This window comes from Chinchilla lanigera, unplaced genomic scaffold (assembly GCF_000276665.1).
Source record: "Chinchilla lanigera isolate Chin_1 unplaced genomic scaffold, ChiLan1.0 scaffold00064, whole genome shotgun sequence".
Taxonomy (NCBI): domain Eukaryota; kingdom Metazoa; phylum Chordata; class Mammalia; order Rodentia; family Chinchillidae; genus Chinchilla; species Chinchilla lanigera.
Window position 1 is genome coordinate 12,842,739 of NW_004955465.1, and position 16,596 is coordinate 12,859,334.

At 40.1% G+C, this 16,596-nt stretch overlaps 1 protein-coding gene across 1 annotated transcript; it reads right to left on the reverse strand.

Moving 5' to 3' along the window:
- Positions 1 to 2,253: 2,253 nt before the first annotated feature.
- On the reverse strand, positions 2,254 to 3,162 carry LOC102027731 (vomeronasal type-1 receptor 4-like). Its single transcript, XM_005398998.1, has one exon. It carries the CDS (start codon positions 3,160 to 3,162, stop codon positions 2,254 to 2,256), a length of 909 nt encoding a protein of 302 aa, XP_005399055.1.
- Positions 3,163 to 16,596: the final 13,434 nt, after the last annotated feature.

Below are 16,596 nucleotides of genomic sequence, written 5' to 3' on the forward strand. Positions count from 1 at the left end.
TGGGGAAGCCCAAACACCTCCAATGCCCCTTTCCTCACACCCTGTGCTTGATGTATCCTAAGCCAAGAAGTGCGCTGTGAGAGGCAGCCAGCTTCTGCGTAAGACCTCAGTGCTCGCTAATTGTCAAGGCATTTTTGATGGAGCCAGCATCATCAAGACTGTACAATACAAGGTCGCCTCTCCATCTGCAGCTGCCCCTGACCAGCCCGGCCTTAAGCAGCTCCCCTTTTAAGCAAAGACAGCCTTTACACTTTGTGCAGCCCAGTTTAGCAACTGAGATTTGTAGAGCAGCACCAGACCAACTCTGTTTATGCTTCCTGAGTCCCAGGGCTCTTGACCAATACCCAGTGCTGTGATGAAGTCAGTGCAATGAGTTCTGGCTTCACCAGGGAAAAGGGCTCCTTCTGCTGCAGCTCCCTTCACAGGGCCTCATCTGCTTCACGAAGAAGAAATTTTGTGAACATTTTCAAAATACACTATTGATAACACATGATTTTCAAGTGACAGAATCAGAGTTGCCCTTGATGTGCAGTATCAGGGAAATGGGCCCATGGGCTCTCTAGGGAGCAGGCATGGGCTGTTTCCTGCTCTGAATGCTGGCTGTGTGCATGATTCAGTTCCTGCAGCTAAGTGAGATTCTCCTGGATGATATCTGTGCTTCCATGCGGGTCTCATTCCTTTAAAAGTTCATTGTCAAGCAGTGATTCTCTCTGGACACTCAAATCCTACAGTACTTGTTGCAGTGTGAGTGGGTGTGGTGGGTCTTTGTATAGGAGTTGTGCATCAATTTTAGGTCTTGTCTTTTTCTTCCTTATGTATGATTCCATGCATTGAACTCAGGCTCTCTTCCTTGTCAGGAAATTATGATTTCAGGGAAGAGCATCGCTTGTCCTGCCCTGCCAGGTTCATGCATTTGTTGAGTCTAACTGCAATGACTGATGCAGAAATTGCTTTCTCTGTCTTGTTCTTCATGCTGGACACAAGGAAAGGGATCCCAGTGCAAGAACTCACTGCAGAACTGAGAGGAATAGTACAGCACTTGCAGTCATACAACCCTTAGTTACATTAGGAAGACAGTCTTTCAACAAGTCACAGAAAAATATAACACAAGGAACTGACATGAAAACTGTGGGCAAATTGTAGAAGCTCAGCATAATAAGTAGACATGCACCTTCCCCAAGGACCAGGGATGAGCCTGAAAGTCTGCTCAGACAGTGAAGAGGTGGGAGAATTTTACACCAGGGGTTCAGGTGTATCTGTTAGTTGGAAAATCTGTATTCAGCCTATATGTAAAATACTCTAAGCATTTTCAAATACTCATCAGGGATCTTATTAATACAATCATGTATTCTACACAAATACTTAAGAACTGAATTCTCCATTCAGTGCACAAGGAATCAGCTTTTTTGCAACTGCTTGAAGCTAAAAAGATATGTGTCACCTTGAGAAAGAAGCCACTAATTATTTTAAACATAATTTATTTTTAATTGTGCAAAAATTACAATTGACTTGTTTAAAAACAGAGAAATACAAAATTTATTAAGTGAAATTTTTATCTACTCTGCATTTACCAGTTTCTCTCAAATTATAGTTTCTCTTGCAGTCCTCTCAAATCTTTATGTACACAACATCAAACTAGTTTCCACTGCACTTTCAAAATTTTACTCTTGTATTATTCTTCCACTGATTAAAATTAGTTCTTATATGTCATTCCTTATTTGTAACCCACCATGCTTGCATGAAATTCATAAAATCCCTTTGAAAGGAAGGATATTTACAGATATTTTCAGGTAGACAACAAAAATAACTACTTTGGCTAGCACTTAGTAGCACTCAGCCTATAATGAACATGGTAGTTCACAGAAATGTTTCCTGTTCTAATAATCAAAAAGAAAATATAACGGTAAGATCATATCTAGAAATGGAATTGCTGGGTCCTCATAACAGTGGTCCAATTTGCCAAGTGATTTTCCAGCAACCTACAGCTGTAGCAGCGCTCTGAAGAACACTGGTGCATGTGGTACCATTAAAGCTACTTCTTTAGGGAGGCTGAGTGGAGAATGAGGTTTTTGCACTGCTCTGTATTTCAGTGATCTCCCTGTAAGATCAGGCTGCTGCAGTTTACCACAGCATTGGAGAATGAGATCTTATTTGTGTAAGCTAATTTAATGTGATTAGTTCCACATTTTCCATAAAAGAATCAAGAAGTGTTTCACATTTACTCACTGAAAAGACAGATTCAGTAGTAATGTCTCACTGTCTCTCTGTCCCACAAGGGCTCCAACAATGACCCAGGTGACCTTCCCTGTGAATCAGTACAAATGGACTAAGAACCGCATAACCCACAGCGAGAAATTCTCGAGCACTTATGACAGTAGACTGAAAAACTATGGAGGAACTTATAAATAGAGAAAGGAGACAATCTATCCAGTAAAACAAAAGAAAACCAAGCATCAGTAGGAGAACACTCTGAGCAGCTTTGATTTCAGGAGGAGCTGTGTAGAGGAACTTGGAGTTCTGCAAATGAAGAACCTGCTGGTGGTGTTTGTGGAGAACACACACCATGTAGCCACTGGCCCCACTCATGACGCCCTGAAACACCGCATCCCGTAGCACCATGCAGGTGAGGAAAATCCACTTTACGTTTTCACTTTCTGGTAGAAAATAACAATAACTCTCACTGTTATTAATCTGTGATGAATTCATGCTGACATTTGTGATAGAATAGAGTAAGTTGGTGGCTATCAAACAGTTGAGACCCCAAAAAGAGAGAAGCAGAAGGAGGATGCACCATGCAGACCTGGGCTTGAGTTTCCTCCACCCAGAGCGTCTGGGACTGATGGTGACGGCCTGGACCACCGTGAGGAGAGCACTGGTGCAGATGGACAGGCCCCGGGCCACCCTCTCCAGGTAACAGATGATCTTACAGCCTATGTCATCTAGGAAGTTTCTCACGCCAAAAGCTGCTATTGTCTTTGGCACTCCTTTGGAAACAAGCATTAAGGTATTTGTGAAAATGAAGTGCATAAGAATGAGCTGTATTGATTTGTTCTTGGTGTCCTGCCCCAAATTGCACATATAAGTCACAAAAACCGATGTGTTACCTGATATGCCAAGTCCCGTTAGCATGGCCCAGATTGTGCTGATAATGTGGAAATACATGTTTTACAACCTTGGCAGAAAAATGTGGATCCGGATGATACCTTTTGGAAAATTAACCAGTAGTGATGATTTGATTCTGAAGAAAACATTTCACCCCACAGCACTTTCCTGGTATGTAAGGCACAAAAATATTACATGTAATTGTGCAAATTATTTTCCCAAGAACTCCATTTGTTTTCCTGTGACACTTTTTAGGGGTGACTGTATGTACCCTCATGCTATCTTCATGACTAATAGTCAATAAACAAAATTTCAACTCAGATATTTTTGAGCTTCACCTTCCACAACTCCAGGGATCTGAGTCATATTTGAAGCCAGTTCTGAGAATTCACCTAATGAAGTCTCTTTATTTTCAATGAAGTAAAAATGTCAAAAGAGGGAGAAGTGACTGCCCTCCCAGACTCTCTTGGGACGCTCTTTCAAAAATGTTTAAAAAGATAAGCATTCCATTCTGATAGATGTGGCATGCCCTAGCTGGTTCTCACAACTAACTCTTCAGGCCTATAACACCATCCATCTCAGGCTCAGTTTTTTCCACAAGGAATGACATTCTGTTTTTTTGCATAAAACTACAATGCAATTAATGTGAGTTATTCTTTGTCATAATGACTCACTATTACCTGCATGGTGGGAATTCTCCAAAGAGCAAGATAATTTTATACTGAACAGTTGATAATAGATCCTTTATAAAATAGCAAAGCAATAGATTTACTTACATGTATGGCTTAAATTATGGGTTGCATATGGAAGATTTATAAACATGTATACAAAGAGGAAAGCTTCAAATTAAACAGAAATGCACTTGGGGCACTCAAAACATCGTGCAGACCTACAGTGTTCACCCATATTCAAATACGGAAATGTGTCATACTGAAAAAGTCAAATTTTAGGAATGGTACAATACTAACAGGTCCATAGAGCAAGATAGTTTCATGCTGAGAGAAACAAAGTTTTTCCCAGAAGCCTGAAAGGCTCCCAAATCTTACTGATTTCTAGAAGAAAGCAAGAATAAAACCTTATACAACGATCCACCTCAGAGTTCTCTGATCCTCTAAGATCCTGAACACAGGATCAGAGATGCCTCAGTATTTCTAGAAGACACTTATTTTCTTGTCACTGGTATCTTTCTTCTTTGGGCCTATGGTCCTTGTCTTTTAAAGATCCAAAGAAGACTGAAGATTTTAAGGCTCAAAGACCCTCTCAACCGCCCTTTTGCTGAGCCACAGACATTACAGCCCGATGAGAATGTTTACGTGATCGGTGTCTGTTAATGAAAGACTGGTCAGGTCTGCTCACCTTGGTGTGTGGAAGGTAGACCAGAGCTGGTTCCGTCCTTGTGGTGAGGTGAGGCTCCCAGGTCATATTTGTAACTCCATGAATTATACAGCTCTTAGATGCCATGAAGTGTCACCAAGACTTCATTTCGCCGTGTCTCCCGGCCTGGGAGAAAGACACCCTCTGGGACTCTCAGTCCCTGCTGTGCAACTTTTCCCCTCCATGCATAATTACCATATGTACTTACTCAGAAGTTTTTTGGGTCCAATTAGGTTTAATGACTTTAACAGGCAGGATGTGCACTGAGGAAGTGAACAGCCAGCGAGTCTCTGTGTCTAGTGTTTCCCGTTCTGCAGAGCTGTCTCAAGCTGTGCGTCAGAGTGGGGACAGGCTCCTGGGACACAGACTGGGTCACTGCCTGCTTCTGTCCCAGTCCTGCTCTATGCACAGAAATACAATAAAGAATGCTCGGACTGGGGTCCCTGCTTTCTGAGCTCTTCCCAGCAGTGCCCACAGGCAGGACGAGGGTCACCCTGCTGTGCTGCACGCATGAGAGTGCAGGGTCTTTGTCATGGGCAGCTGGCTTAGTCCGTATCTATTAAGCAATAAACCAGGGGGCCCCTACTTAAGAAACTAATTCTCTCTTACAGCACCTGTATCTTTGCCATGTGAAGGTGAACCTTGCCAAGTACATACTGGAAATATTTGTGCCACACCTGAAAGACTATCTGTTTGTAACAGGTACTAATGTATTCCCACAAAGGAAAGTAGGGCACTGGACTTGAGCAGTGTCCTGCTCTGCTCAAGTTTCCCCTGACAGAAATAAGGCCAAGTGCAAATATAAGAATAAAAATTTCTGTGATGTGAAAAATAACATTCAGTCCCTCTCTGTGTGTGTGTCTCTGTGTGTGTGTGTATCTCTCTCATATTCTTTTTTTATCTTTCACTTTTATTTGATTGTATTTGAAGAAAACAGCAGCTGCTGTACCTACTTTGCCCCTCAAGGTGTGCCAAAGTCTTTTTAAACTAAGCAATAATCTTAGCAGTTTTGAGTGCCCTGGAATGTGTTTTTGACACTCTAGATCCCTTTTTGAAATGTTCTCATCAGGGAAATCATGCTGTTTAAACTAGTTTCTGTGGTAATGGTGGGGCCTGAGTTCACTGCATGCTTTGTTCCAGGTTTCAAAGCATTACTCTTTAACAATCATGAGATTTTTAAATTTAATTTGCAATATAGGCAGGATAGTCACACGGAGAGCCAGCTGCGTCTCCCATTGAAATCACAGCAAGTTGTGGGTGAGAAGTGGTGTAGTCACATCCTCTCCTTCCACCCGTAGGTTGTCTTGGGAACGTGTGTGTATGGCTGTGTCCTCTTGGCTACAACAGTGAGGGTTATTTCCTGTTTTTACAATGACGTAGTCACTACCTTATGATGTGTATCACATGCTGGTTTAGTGTTTCTCAATCAGAAAAATTTTTGTTGCCTTTTTATTAAGGCATACTAGGTACACAGAATAATGTGTCTCAGTTTTCCATAGCAATACTTGCATGCAGAACTGACCGTTTACATCCCAGTTACCCTCTGATACTTTCTTCTTACCACCCTCCTCCTGTTCTTTCATACTTTTTACGTTACTTCATATCCTCTCTCCCCATCTCTCTTTTTTCCTTTAAATTTTCCTTGTGAGAGGCAAGATAATGTGTTTTTATTTCTTAGTGTGGTTTATTTGCCTGTATCTGATTGCCATTTTTCTGCCAATGTATGAAGTAATAAAACCTCCATTGCCTATATGTCATAACCCTTCGCCCATTCATTACTCAGTTGCCAGGGACGTAGGCTGTTTCCACAATGCAGGTAATATGAGTTTGCACCAAAATGAACATGGATGTGCAGTTATCTCTACAGTGAGCTTACTTTACTATTTCTCAGGTATCAGTGAGGGGAGGTATAGCTGCAGGAAATGGTACCTCGTTTTAAATTTTTGAAGAAACTCTATATTGAATTTGATAGTGGCTCCAGTAATATACATTTCTACCCACAGTATACAAAGTTTTCTTTTGTTCAGCAATCTCAAGAGCACATATTTTTTTTTATTCCTGTTAATTGCCCACCATTCAAAAATAGGTAAAATGGCACCTTAATGTCACTTGATTTGCAGTTCTCTGATGGGTAAAGATAATGAATACATTTTCATATACAGTGTAGTGATTTATACTATTTTTCAGAATGTCCATTCAGTCCATTTGCCTACTCATTGCTTACATTTTGCATGGTAATTTTTTTAGCTCTTTCTATATTCTAGATATGAATTCCCTGTCAGATTGTAGTTGGCAAAGTGTCTCTCATTTTCTATGGTATATTTTTGATCTGCTTCCTTCGCTATTCAGAAGCTTTTTAATCTGATGTAGTCTCGTTTCTCAATTTTGCTATTATTTCCTGGGCTACTAGATTATTTCCTATACAGTCAGCTTTTGCCTGTGCCTATATATTGCAGTGTTTCCCCTTACATTTTCACCTAAAAGTTTTGGTTTCAAATCTCATACTTAAACATTTGATCCATTTTAAACTGAGTTCTGCACCAAATGAGAGATGGGGACCTAGGCTCCATCATCCACATACAGGTGTCCATCCGTGTTCACTGTCAGGATCTTCTAAGAAGACAAGGCTGGACGATCCTGTGTTACCTGGAGCAGGTGGTCCAGGGACTCACAGTCTGCGTAGTGGTCTTCTCACAGTTCAGATCACCTTCATCTGCTCCAGACCCTGCAGGCAGAGGAGGCTCAAGCCCAGGGTTGCACGGCACATCCTTCCCTTGTGTCTGTTCCTTTGAACTGTCTATTCTTGACAAGCACCAATTTACTCCCTTACAAGCACCAGCAGAAACGCATCACAAATTAAAAGTGTGACACCAATTGTGATCTTCTGGCCTTAAATCAGGAAATAGGATGGATTGTTTGCAGTGTCCTGCTTCTCCAGAATGACATTTTTGAGGGTCTACTGGATGGGTCCAGTGGCTGGTGGTATTTATTCTCCACAAGCACCTCAGCCATGTTCTGCATTTATGGAAATCCATGTTTCTCTGAAAAACTCCATCTGAGTTTTCAGATATTGTCAATGTAGTCATTATTAACAGCTTGTAATTCCGGACTGAACTTTAAACTCTTTGCCTTCTATCTGTGTTACTAAATACTGCTGGCTGGTAGTGTGTGGATGAATCTATTATATTTTTGGGTATCTGGTATTGTTCATAGCTTTCTTTAATAATTGATGGATGCATCATCTTCTATTTTTCAAAACAAGAAAAAAGTTAAAGGGCAATAACCCAAATCCCTAAAGTTATGGGCCTAAGTAGTATCAACATTAGCACACTGAGAATGTGCAGTTCATGCTACATTGATCTTCAAAAAAAAGAAAAAAATCTAGTGTAATTTTAGTATTTAGTTGCAAGTAGAAGGAAGGCTTATTGAAAAGTATTTTAAGGAATAGAAACTTTCTAAATCATTGGTGAGGAATGAAATGTCCTAGTCTAATTTATTCCATGAAATGGTCCAGTGCACTTCAAATTTCAGGGCTGGAAATAAGAATGTAGAATTTGAAAAGGAAAGAGGAAACCCTAGGCAAGACTGAATTTTAAATTAGGTTATGCTGATAACGACCATAGCAACCTGCTGTTACCAAGTTTGGAAAAATTACACAGTTCTCTCAGGCTGCAAAGTTAACTGACATCATTGGTGCCCACCAGCTCATGCAGCAACTGCAAAGACCATCGTTCCCTTCTATTGAGCAATTTATTTTCACACTAACAATGTCCCAATCTATGATGCTACCTGTTCACAGTATTTGAAATCCCTAATTCATAAACTGCCCTCATCTAAAGATACACTTAACACCTACCTATTCCCCATCTTCTGATTCACCTTCACAAATATTAACAGAACTAATCCAGGCTTCCCTTAGTTGTCTGGAGGTTGTACTTGGGAATCCTAAGCTCCTCTAAGACCCTGGTAGAGAATTGTATTATGGGTCCTCCTGTGTCCAACCAGGAGCATGCCCCTTATTTATTTTTATCCTTCCTTTTGAATTTATTAGAAATACAGAAAACTCTCAATTATGTATATTAAGTTTATTACACATCTTTTATTTGACCCAAGATAATTTCTTTTCACTAAATATATGCAGGGAAAATATGGCAAGTCACAGGTTGGACAGGCCTTCTAAGGGACTTACCCTGGTCACAGACAGTCTGTACATACATTGCTCCAGTAAAAACACCTTAATGCTGTACCCTGAGAGGAAAGGTTATGCAGCTAGATTTGACTTTCAGCGCTAAAAAAAAAAAAAAAAGCAAAAACTATTTAGGAAGAGTGAAATTAAAGATTTAGTTTGAGATTTAAAAATACAGACATCTGAAGAGTTACACATCAAATATATAAAACTTGGAATGAAGTAGTAATCCAAGAAATATACTCCTGAAAGAAAGATAGAATGGAATATTTAACAAAATAAGAGACAGTGTAGAAGATTCAGTGTGCCTACACTTATGCTGTGATAAAAAGTTGAACCATGGGACTTCACAGGGGTCTGTCTGTAGGGTGTGTGGAAGGCAGATTGGTTACATGTGAGCATCAGGGCTTTGGATTTGGAAACAGAGACACTCAGGTCCTGGGATCAAATGAGGGGAATCTAAACACAAAGATTTGAACAAGTAGGTTTGCCTGCACAAGGATCTAAAATGTCAGTTCATTTTACTAAGATGTAGCTCAACGATCAGTGGAAAATTCAGTTTTTTTGGATATAGAATTCTAAAGATAGAATTTGCAAGCTGGGCTTGGTGGTGCATGTTTGAAATCCCAGCACTTAAAAGGCTGAGGCAAGAGGATTGCTGTGATTTTGAGGCTCTACCTAGGCTACAAATTCATTTCAAAACTAGCCTGAACTGTATAGTAGGACTCTGTCTCAAAAAGACAAAAAGAAAAAGAATTTGAGGGGACATAGAATAACCACTAAGAGTGCCAAGAAGAAGAAATAGGGTCCAGGGACAAAAACCTGCACTGTGACATGTATCACCACTAACGTCTCCTGTGTGTATATCTTTTATGTGACACATAGTTAAGGGATTAACATGAAATAATTTTTTCCAGATATCTATCATCACTTCTCATGTTTCTTCAGAAATGTATTTACTGGATTCAAGTTTTGCATCTTAGAAATGATTTACAACCTTGCCCACAGAACAATGTACGTTTTTCTTGCTGAATTTAGCATTGTAGGGAACATTTCTGTTTTCTTCAATAATGTACATAGTTTTAAAGGAAGTATGAAAACCAAATACATACACCTCATTATTATGCAGCTGGTTTTTACAAATATCATAATGCTTGTTTCCAAAGATAACACCAGGTTTTGGTGTGAGAAATTTCTTCGATGACATTGGCTGTAAGATTGTGTGTTACCTGAAGCAGGTGGCCCAGGGCCTCTCCCTCTGCACCAGTGGTCTCCTCACCATGGTCCAGGCCATCACCATCAGTCACACACACTGGGGGTAGAGGAGGCTCAAGCTCAGATCTGCGTGGCAAATTCTTCACTTGCTTCTCTTCTTCTGGATTTTCAATTCCTTGATAGATATCAATTTAGTGTATTCCACCACACATGTCAGCGTGAACACATCACAAATGAGTAAGAGTGACACCTACTGTGTTGTCTACCAGGAAGAGAAATGAAATTGGTTTTTCTCATTGTCATGGTCCTACAGGATGCTGTGTCTCAGGGTGTCATAGGTGGGTCCAGTGTCTACATGGTGCTTCTTCTCCGCAGGCACCACCAGCGTGTTCTCCACCTGCAAAGCTCCAAGTTCCTGTACAAATCTTCCCCTGAGATCAAAGCTGCTCAAAGCATTGTTGTTTTGATACTTTCTTTTCTTTTATTTTATTGACAGATTGTGTTCTTGCCTTATTTATAAATTTTGAGACTCATTCCATGGTAATAAATATTTGAGAATTTCTAACTGTTGGTTATGCAATTCCTAGCCCTTTTGCAATGATTCACAGAGATGGACACCTGGCTGATTGTTGGCATGCTCAGTAGGAAGGAAAGGGACTACAATCTCGTCTCTTTTCAACGTTGAGTTATCTTTTCAGTGTAAGAGCTCTTGTTTCTGTTATGTATAGTTTTAAAGGAGGTATGAAAGGAGGTACCTGTGAAAATAATCGCATAAATATTTCATATATATATGTATATGTGTATACATATATATTTATATATTTGTATATATGTATGTACATATATATGTAATATATCTCAAATAGCAGGCATGGTGAACTGCAACTCTGGACTTCCACTAGGATCACAGAGAACTGGAGGGGTGAAAATGTCTCACTCCCCACTTCACTACCCTGAAAATGTAGCACGAACTACTCTGTATGATTCTGGTCTTTCACTATCACAGCTAATTAGAAAGGAACTGCAAAAACAATTATATACATTTTATTAGTTGCACGTGCACCTATTATTTTGGCCAAGAACCTCATTTCTGTACTTTGTCTTACAGACATATTGTTATTTGAGAAATCTGAATGGAAAGATCTTGTAAAATTTCCCATTCATTTTTCCAAACAACTTAAATAGCTGTGAAAGGAGCTTTTTTTGTCTCCTGAAAAATATGCATAAATTCCCATTCAAAGAAAGATATTGATGGAATTTTTGCAAGAATGGAAAGCTCCAAAAGTATTCATATAGAATTTCATATAGTATAATTTTTATCAATAATAAAATTTCAGTGATGCATTTTCACTCACTGAAAAATATTTAACTAGTTGTTACTCACTTGAAGATCATATGGAGGAATGAAAGAGAAGCCATATTTTTTTCTGAGAAACTGGGTCAGTGAAGACATGGTAGATAAAATTTTATTTAGCATTTCACTGCATTTTCTGAGTTGACATAAGATAAATACATACATTATGTTTGAATACAATTTGTGAGTTGATTCTAAGCATTTATCAAAGCCTGGCTCTGTCCATGGTGCTACCAGTCTCCTACTCGTCAAAGAGCTTCAAAACAACAGGTTCTACATGGATACAAGGAATTTAGTTCTTAATTTCTTTAAACTGCAACAATTTGAATATAGATGTTTGTGTATAATACATGGTTTAGTAATCAGGTATGAGATTAATACTGCAAAAATATTTAGTTCTACTTAACTTATTATGTAGGCATATAGCATAGAATTTTAGAACTGACCAAGACAGACTAACACAGCATTTAGGAGCAATATTTCCACCATTTCTCTTGTGACTCCTGTAAGTGGTCGTCATTGTCACGCATAATAACATTGAATGCCTAGTTCTTTTCATTGTGCTTGTACCATATTGTATTGGGTCTTTGAATTTGGGGGTTCTGATTTTTTAAATTCTTTGTATGCCTAAATATAACTCTTTTGTAGCTTGCATAGTGGCAAGTGGTATACTATGTTTTTAGTCTGACAGTTTCCTGGTAAGAGCCTCTTCCTACTTGGAACAATTATTCTAGTTTATTAATTTGCCCAGATTGAAAGATGCCTCAGGGAGTAGTCAAGCAAACTTATGAGTGTGTCTGTTAGAGAATCTCTAGGGACAATGGAAATTTGGGTCATCAAACCAAGGGAGGGGAATCCTTTCATGGTGTTGTCCTTTATCTTGAAGCATGTGGCTTCACAGAATAGTGATATGGTGTGGGAGACCACATAGGAAGATAAAAGCCTCACTGGTCTCTTCTGTGAAAGGCAGCTTGAGTGTATGCTGACACACTACAGGGAAAAGTTAAAACAGATGAGATCCTGTTATTTACCTGGAAAAGTATAATGGATGGTGAGAGACAGATGAATCCTATTTTACTGATTGCTTGTGTTCCTGTCTGAGTGAATGAAACCAAGGACAAGAGCTCCATGACACCCACATTTTAATCTATACTGTGTCTTTTTTAGTTTCAATCTGATTGTCCCTTGGTCAGGTACAAATTCTTAGGTTGGTTCCATACAATATGTCCTTTTCCATCCTGTTTAAGTAGAGCTATTAGGTTGCTCAAATGCCTAAGGGAGTCCTGAGATACTGTTTCTCTAGTGGCTATGCCCTCTTTAGGTAGAGCCACTAAGTGGTAGAACATGATTAAGGGAGTCTGTGGGGAGGGACTCCACTCTGATTTCCTGGACATTTTGAAGTTCTAAATAAAGCCATCAAGTGTCTCAACACAACTCTTAAGGAGTTAGTGGACCCCAGTATGGAGATTAAAAGCCTTCACTAGGGCTTTCTTCAGTGCTTCAGTGAAAAACACATCATCCTAGCTTTGGACATAGACATCTGTCTAGTGAAAAGTTGAATTTCACAAAGGATGCTTTGTGGGCTCAAATCAGGTGTTCTCCTTCTGCATGTGATACCATCTTAAGTTCTGAGACACCTAGTTGTATCTCTTGATAGGCCCCAAGATGAGTCATGAGAAACCTCCTAAAACCACAGCCCACAGATTCTAAAAACTATGCCACTAGGCCATGTGCTTGAGCAGAGGGAAAGGTCTGACTCTGCCAATTTAAAGAAGGAATGATTTACCTACTATTGCAGCATGATTTTCACTCAGAACAAACTAGAACATGGCAAAATACAGGTACAGGATGACAGTTTAAACTATGAATCTATTTTTCAGTGAAATCATTTTTGCTTAAAACATAGCAGGTGGAGAGAAATCCTTGAAGCTCAGGCTTTGCGACCCTTTATTTCAGGAAATGCCAAGAAATTATGGTGTTTAGAGTAGTCCCTGAAGAAGAGAGGGATATCTTTGATTAATCTGGTGTTGGATCCACTCCTGTCTCTCAGGGGTATATAGGTCACTCCAATCTGTTTAATGAAGACAGCTACACTGGGAGGTCTCCTCAACCTCCTTGTTATAATTCTCCAGCAAAACATCTTGTCCAATTCCCTCCAAGTAAACATAGATCCAGGCATGGGCCCTGCTCTGAGTGTGAGGCAGCCAATGTTCCTGAGTCATAACACTGGTGCGTTGACTGTCGCTGCTCCCAGGGAGGGGCCAGGCCAGGCAAATTCCTGGTTTCCTGCTCTGAAGGGGCCCAACAGACTAATACCTCTGTCCACAGATATTACCATCTCCTTTGAGGAACCTTGGATAATGCTGGATACCATGGGCGAATCAGTACAGTTAATTAATTCAATTCTGACCTACATCTCTAAAAAATCCTCTGTAGCTCTGTAGTGAGAGTTGGAGTTGAGAGAATCCTGGTCAGGGATTATATATACCTGCTCTGACAGACACTTTGAAGGCTCAATGCATAATTATGAGTTTCTAGTCATCACATAGTGTATTCATCCCTTTTTAAGATGAGTTCATAGTAAAGTTGGGGCAATTCTCAAATTCTGTCAAAGGCCAAAACAGATTGGATCTGTTGGGACTAAGCCAGGTTTATCTGACCCAATTAGCCAATAGGTGGACCCTGCTTCATTCCATTGAAGTTCTGATTTAAGAAAACCATTATTCCTGTTGACCCAAATGCTAGGACAGGACATCTGCCCAGTGCTATACTTTTCAAAAAGTTAAATGAAGTAGGTGCTGGGTGGCCAACACTTCTGAAGTCAGTAGTAGCTACAGCTACACTAACAGAGGAAGGTATTAGGACACAAAGTAGAAGTCCTAACCTGCATCAGGACAGTGATTCTTTAGACCTAATGTTACTTGTGATTATCTGGAGAATGGCTTCCAAATATCAGGCCATACTTTTATACCATTCTTAAGTTGTTATAAAATCTTGCACTGATAGGGTAAGAGAGACTCCATTTTCTTTTTTTAACTCCACTTTAAGAGGTCAGGCGTGGTGGTGCACGCCTGTAATCCCAGCACTCGGGAGGCTGAGGCAGGAGGATCGTTGCGAGTTTGAGACCTGCCTGGGCTACAAAGTGATCTCAAGGCCAGCCTGAACTGCATAGTGAGACCCTGTCTCAAAAAAAGATAAAGAAAAAACACATTAAGAGAAGTCGCTTAAGCTATAGTTAACTCGACTCTTCACCCCCTCCCCTTGGCTAGTCATCAACCCTCTTAAAGGAGAGAAGAGTCATAAAATGTGAAAGGAAAAAACAGGACAAATTGGGAAGTAGGTTAAAAGTTAAACTGCAATTATCATCTGGAATTTGGCTGTCTGGCAATTTCTGGGAAAGGTAAACCTTGTGATAATTGTGTGACTTTCTTGTAAAATTCTTAAATGAGGTAATATGGTTTACTCAGGCTACTTTTAAATGTATAAAAACCCAGTATAAATTTCTCTGGTTGCTGACATCTTGGTTTCTGACTCTTGGTCAGTGGTGTCGATCACGTATTTCAATAAAGCTTTATTTGTTCCCACATTTTCCGCTGCTCCTGAGTACCTATCTCGTTGAATCTCACCATAATAGCACTGCTCTTAATTCTGCTTCTCTGAAGCCAATAGTCTTAGAAGTTAGCCACTTTTCCAAGCAAGTAATCTCCCATAATTATGCAAGAAGGCAGGACACCTGTGTCGTGCTCCTCCAAGATCCTGAAGTGATGCAGCTCCTTGGTGAATGTAGCTTTGTCCAAGAAGGTCATCCAAAGGCAGGTTATGCAGCTGTAAATTCAAAGCAAGTCATTGGGGTGAACTTCCACTGGGGACCTCTGGTAAGGAGCAGAGTTCATAGGTCTTATTTGATCTTTGATATTAGTGAAAGACAAAAAGCTTTTTATGTATACTGACTTAAAATACGCCATTCTGGCAATAAACACCCACACAGTGATCTGGAAAAATCTTACTGACTAACAAGCAATCATCTATGAAACACAAACAAGAAGTTCTGCAAATCAGCAGTAGTCCATTTTTCCAAGTAAGTCAGTTATTCACTGCCAAGATCTCTAATGTGATATGTCTAAAATGTCTCCAAGAAATCGAAGGTCTGCTAGTGAGGCAAGAAGGGAAGCTCCATAATCCCTCAAGACCTATTCTATTCCAAGTTCCTGAGAACACATACGTCCTCAAGGGAGGCAACGACCAGTTATAAAAATTTTACCGGGGAAATTGTCACCAGAATTTTCACAAGAACAAGAAGAGAGCTATTTCTGAGAAACACTGAAAGACTTGAGGCTCCTCTTCAGAAAGCAAGACGCCAGTATAGCTCCAGGTGCAGAAAAACCTAGTCATTAATGACCCTAATTCATCACAGCTTAAGTGGACACCTTTGTGGACACCATATTTTGTCCTCTAGAATAAGCATGAAAATATGAGCTGTTCCTCATGTTTGACCTACTAGTAATGTTTCTTTCTCCCATGAAACAAGAAGCTCAATGGTTGCCAACTGTTTTCTCAATTACTTCTAACAGTTTTTCTCTTCCACCCAGGAAATGAGCCACAATATCTCAAGGTAGTTGGCAGCACACAATCCCCTGCAGTGAGGGTCTACAGACCCTTCCAGATAGAAGAAGATATAGACGACAGAGACCTCCATTACCTTGGCACCCATAAGGAATCATAGGATATGTGCCTCTCATGGTGAAATGAAACACACAGGTATGTCTTGCCTCTACTTGGTGGGAAAGGCGATGTCACCAGATCCTGGAGCACGTGTACAGAACAGTTCTCAGAAGCCTACACATGGACATCTCTCCAGAACTCAAGGAAGTTCTTAATAAGGTGGTCTAGAACTGACCTCCACCTAAGGAGAGGGTGAACAAAAAGGACAGACCACATTGCTTCTGTTTTTGCTTCTGTTGCTCCGGGAAACAGAAACACTGAAACAACATCCAGGATTTGGAGGTAGAATTGTTTACATTGATGGGCAATAACAAGGACTCAGTCCTTATAAAATGTCAGGTCTTGAGGGCTCAGGGAGTGAGGTTTTAATGGGGTTGTAAAGGGAAAGTACAGAGGTAGAGCATTTGGCTGTCTTTGGATTCCTACAGTATGCATCATAGCGACCAGTTGTGCATCACAGTGCCCAGCTGTTTCTAAGAAACAGAAGTGACAGGAATTGTAGCAGGATCTGTTACCTGGACAACTGACAAAAACTGAGGTATAATGCCTAGGGGGTGCATTTTCTGCTACACTGTGTTCTTTTTTTCATGGTCATCCACCATTACCCTGTAGGCTGTACTACTTTTCCTACTTTTCTTTGGCC

Excerpts from the sequence above, each read along its gene's own strand:
- LOC102027731 (XM_005398998.1), bottom strand. The coding sequence starts at position 3,162 with ATGTATTTCCACATTATCAGCACAATCTGGGCCATGCTAACGGGACTT.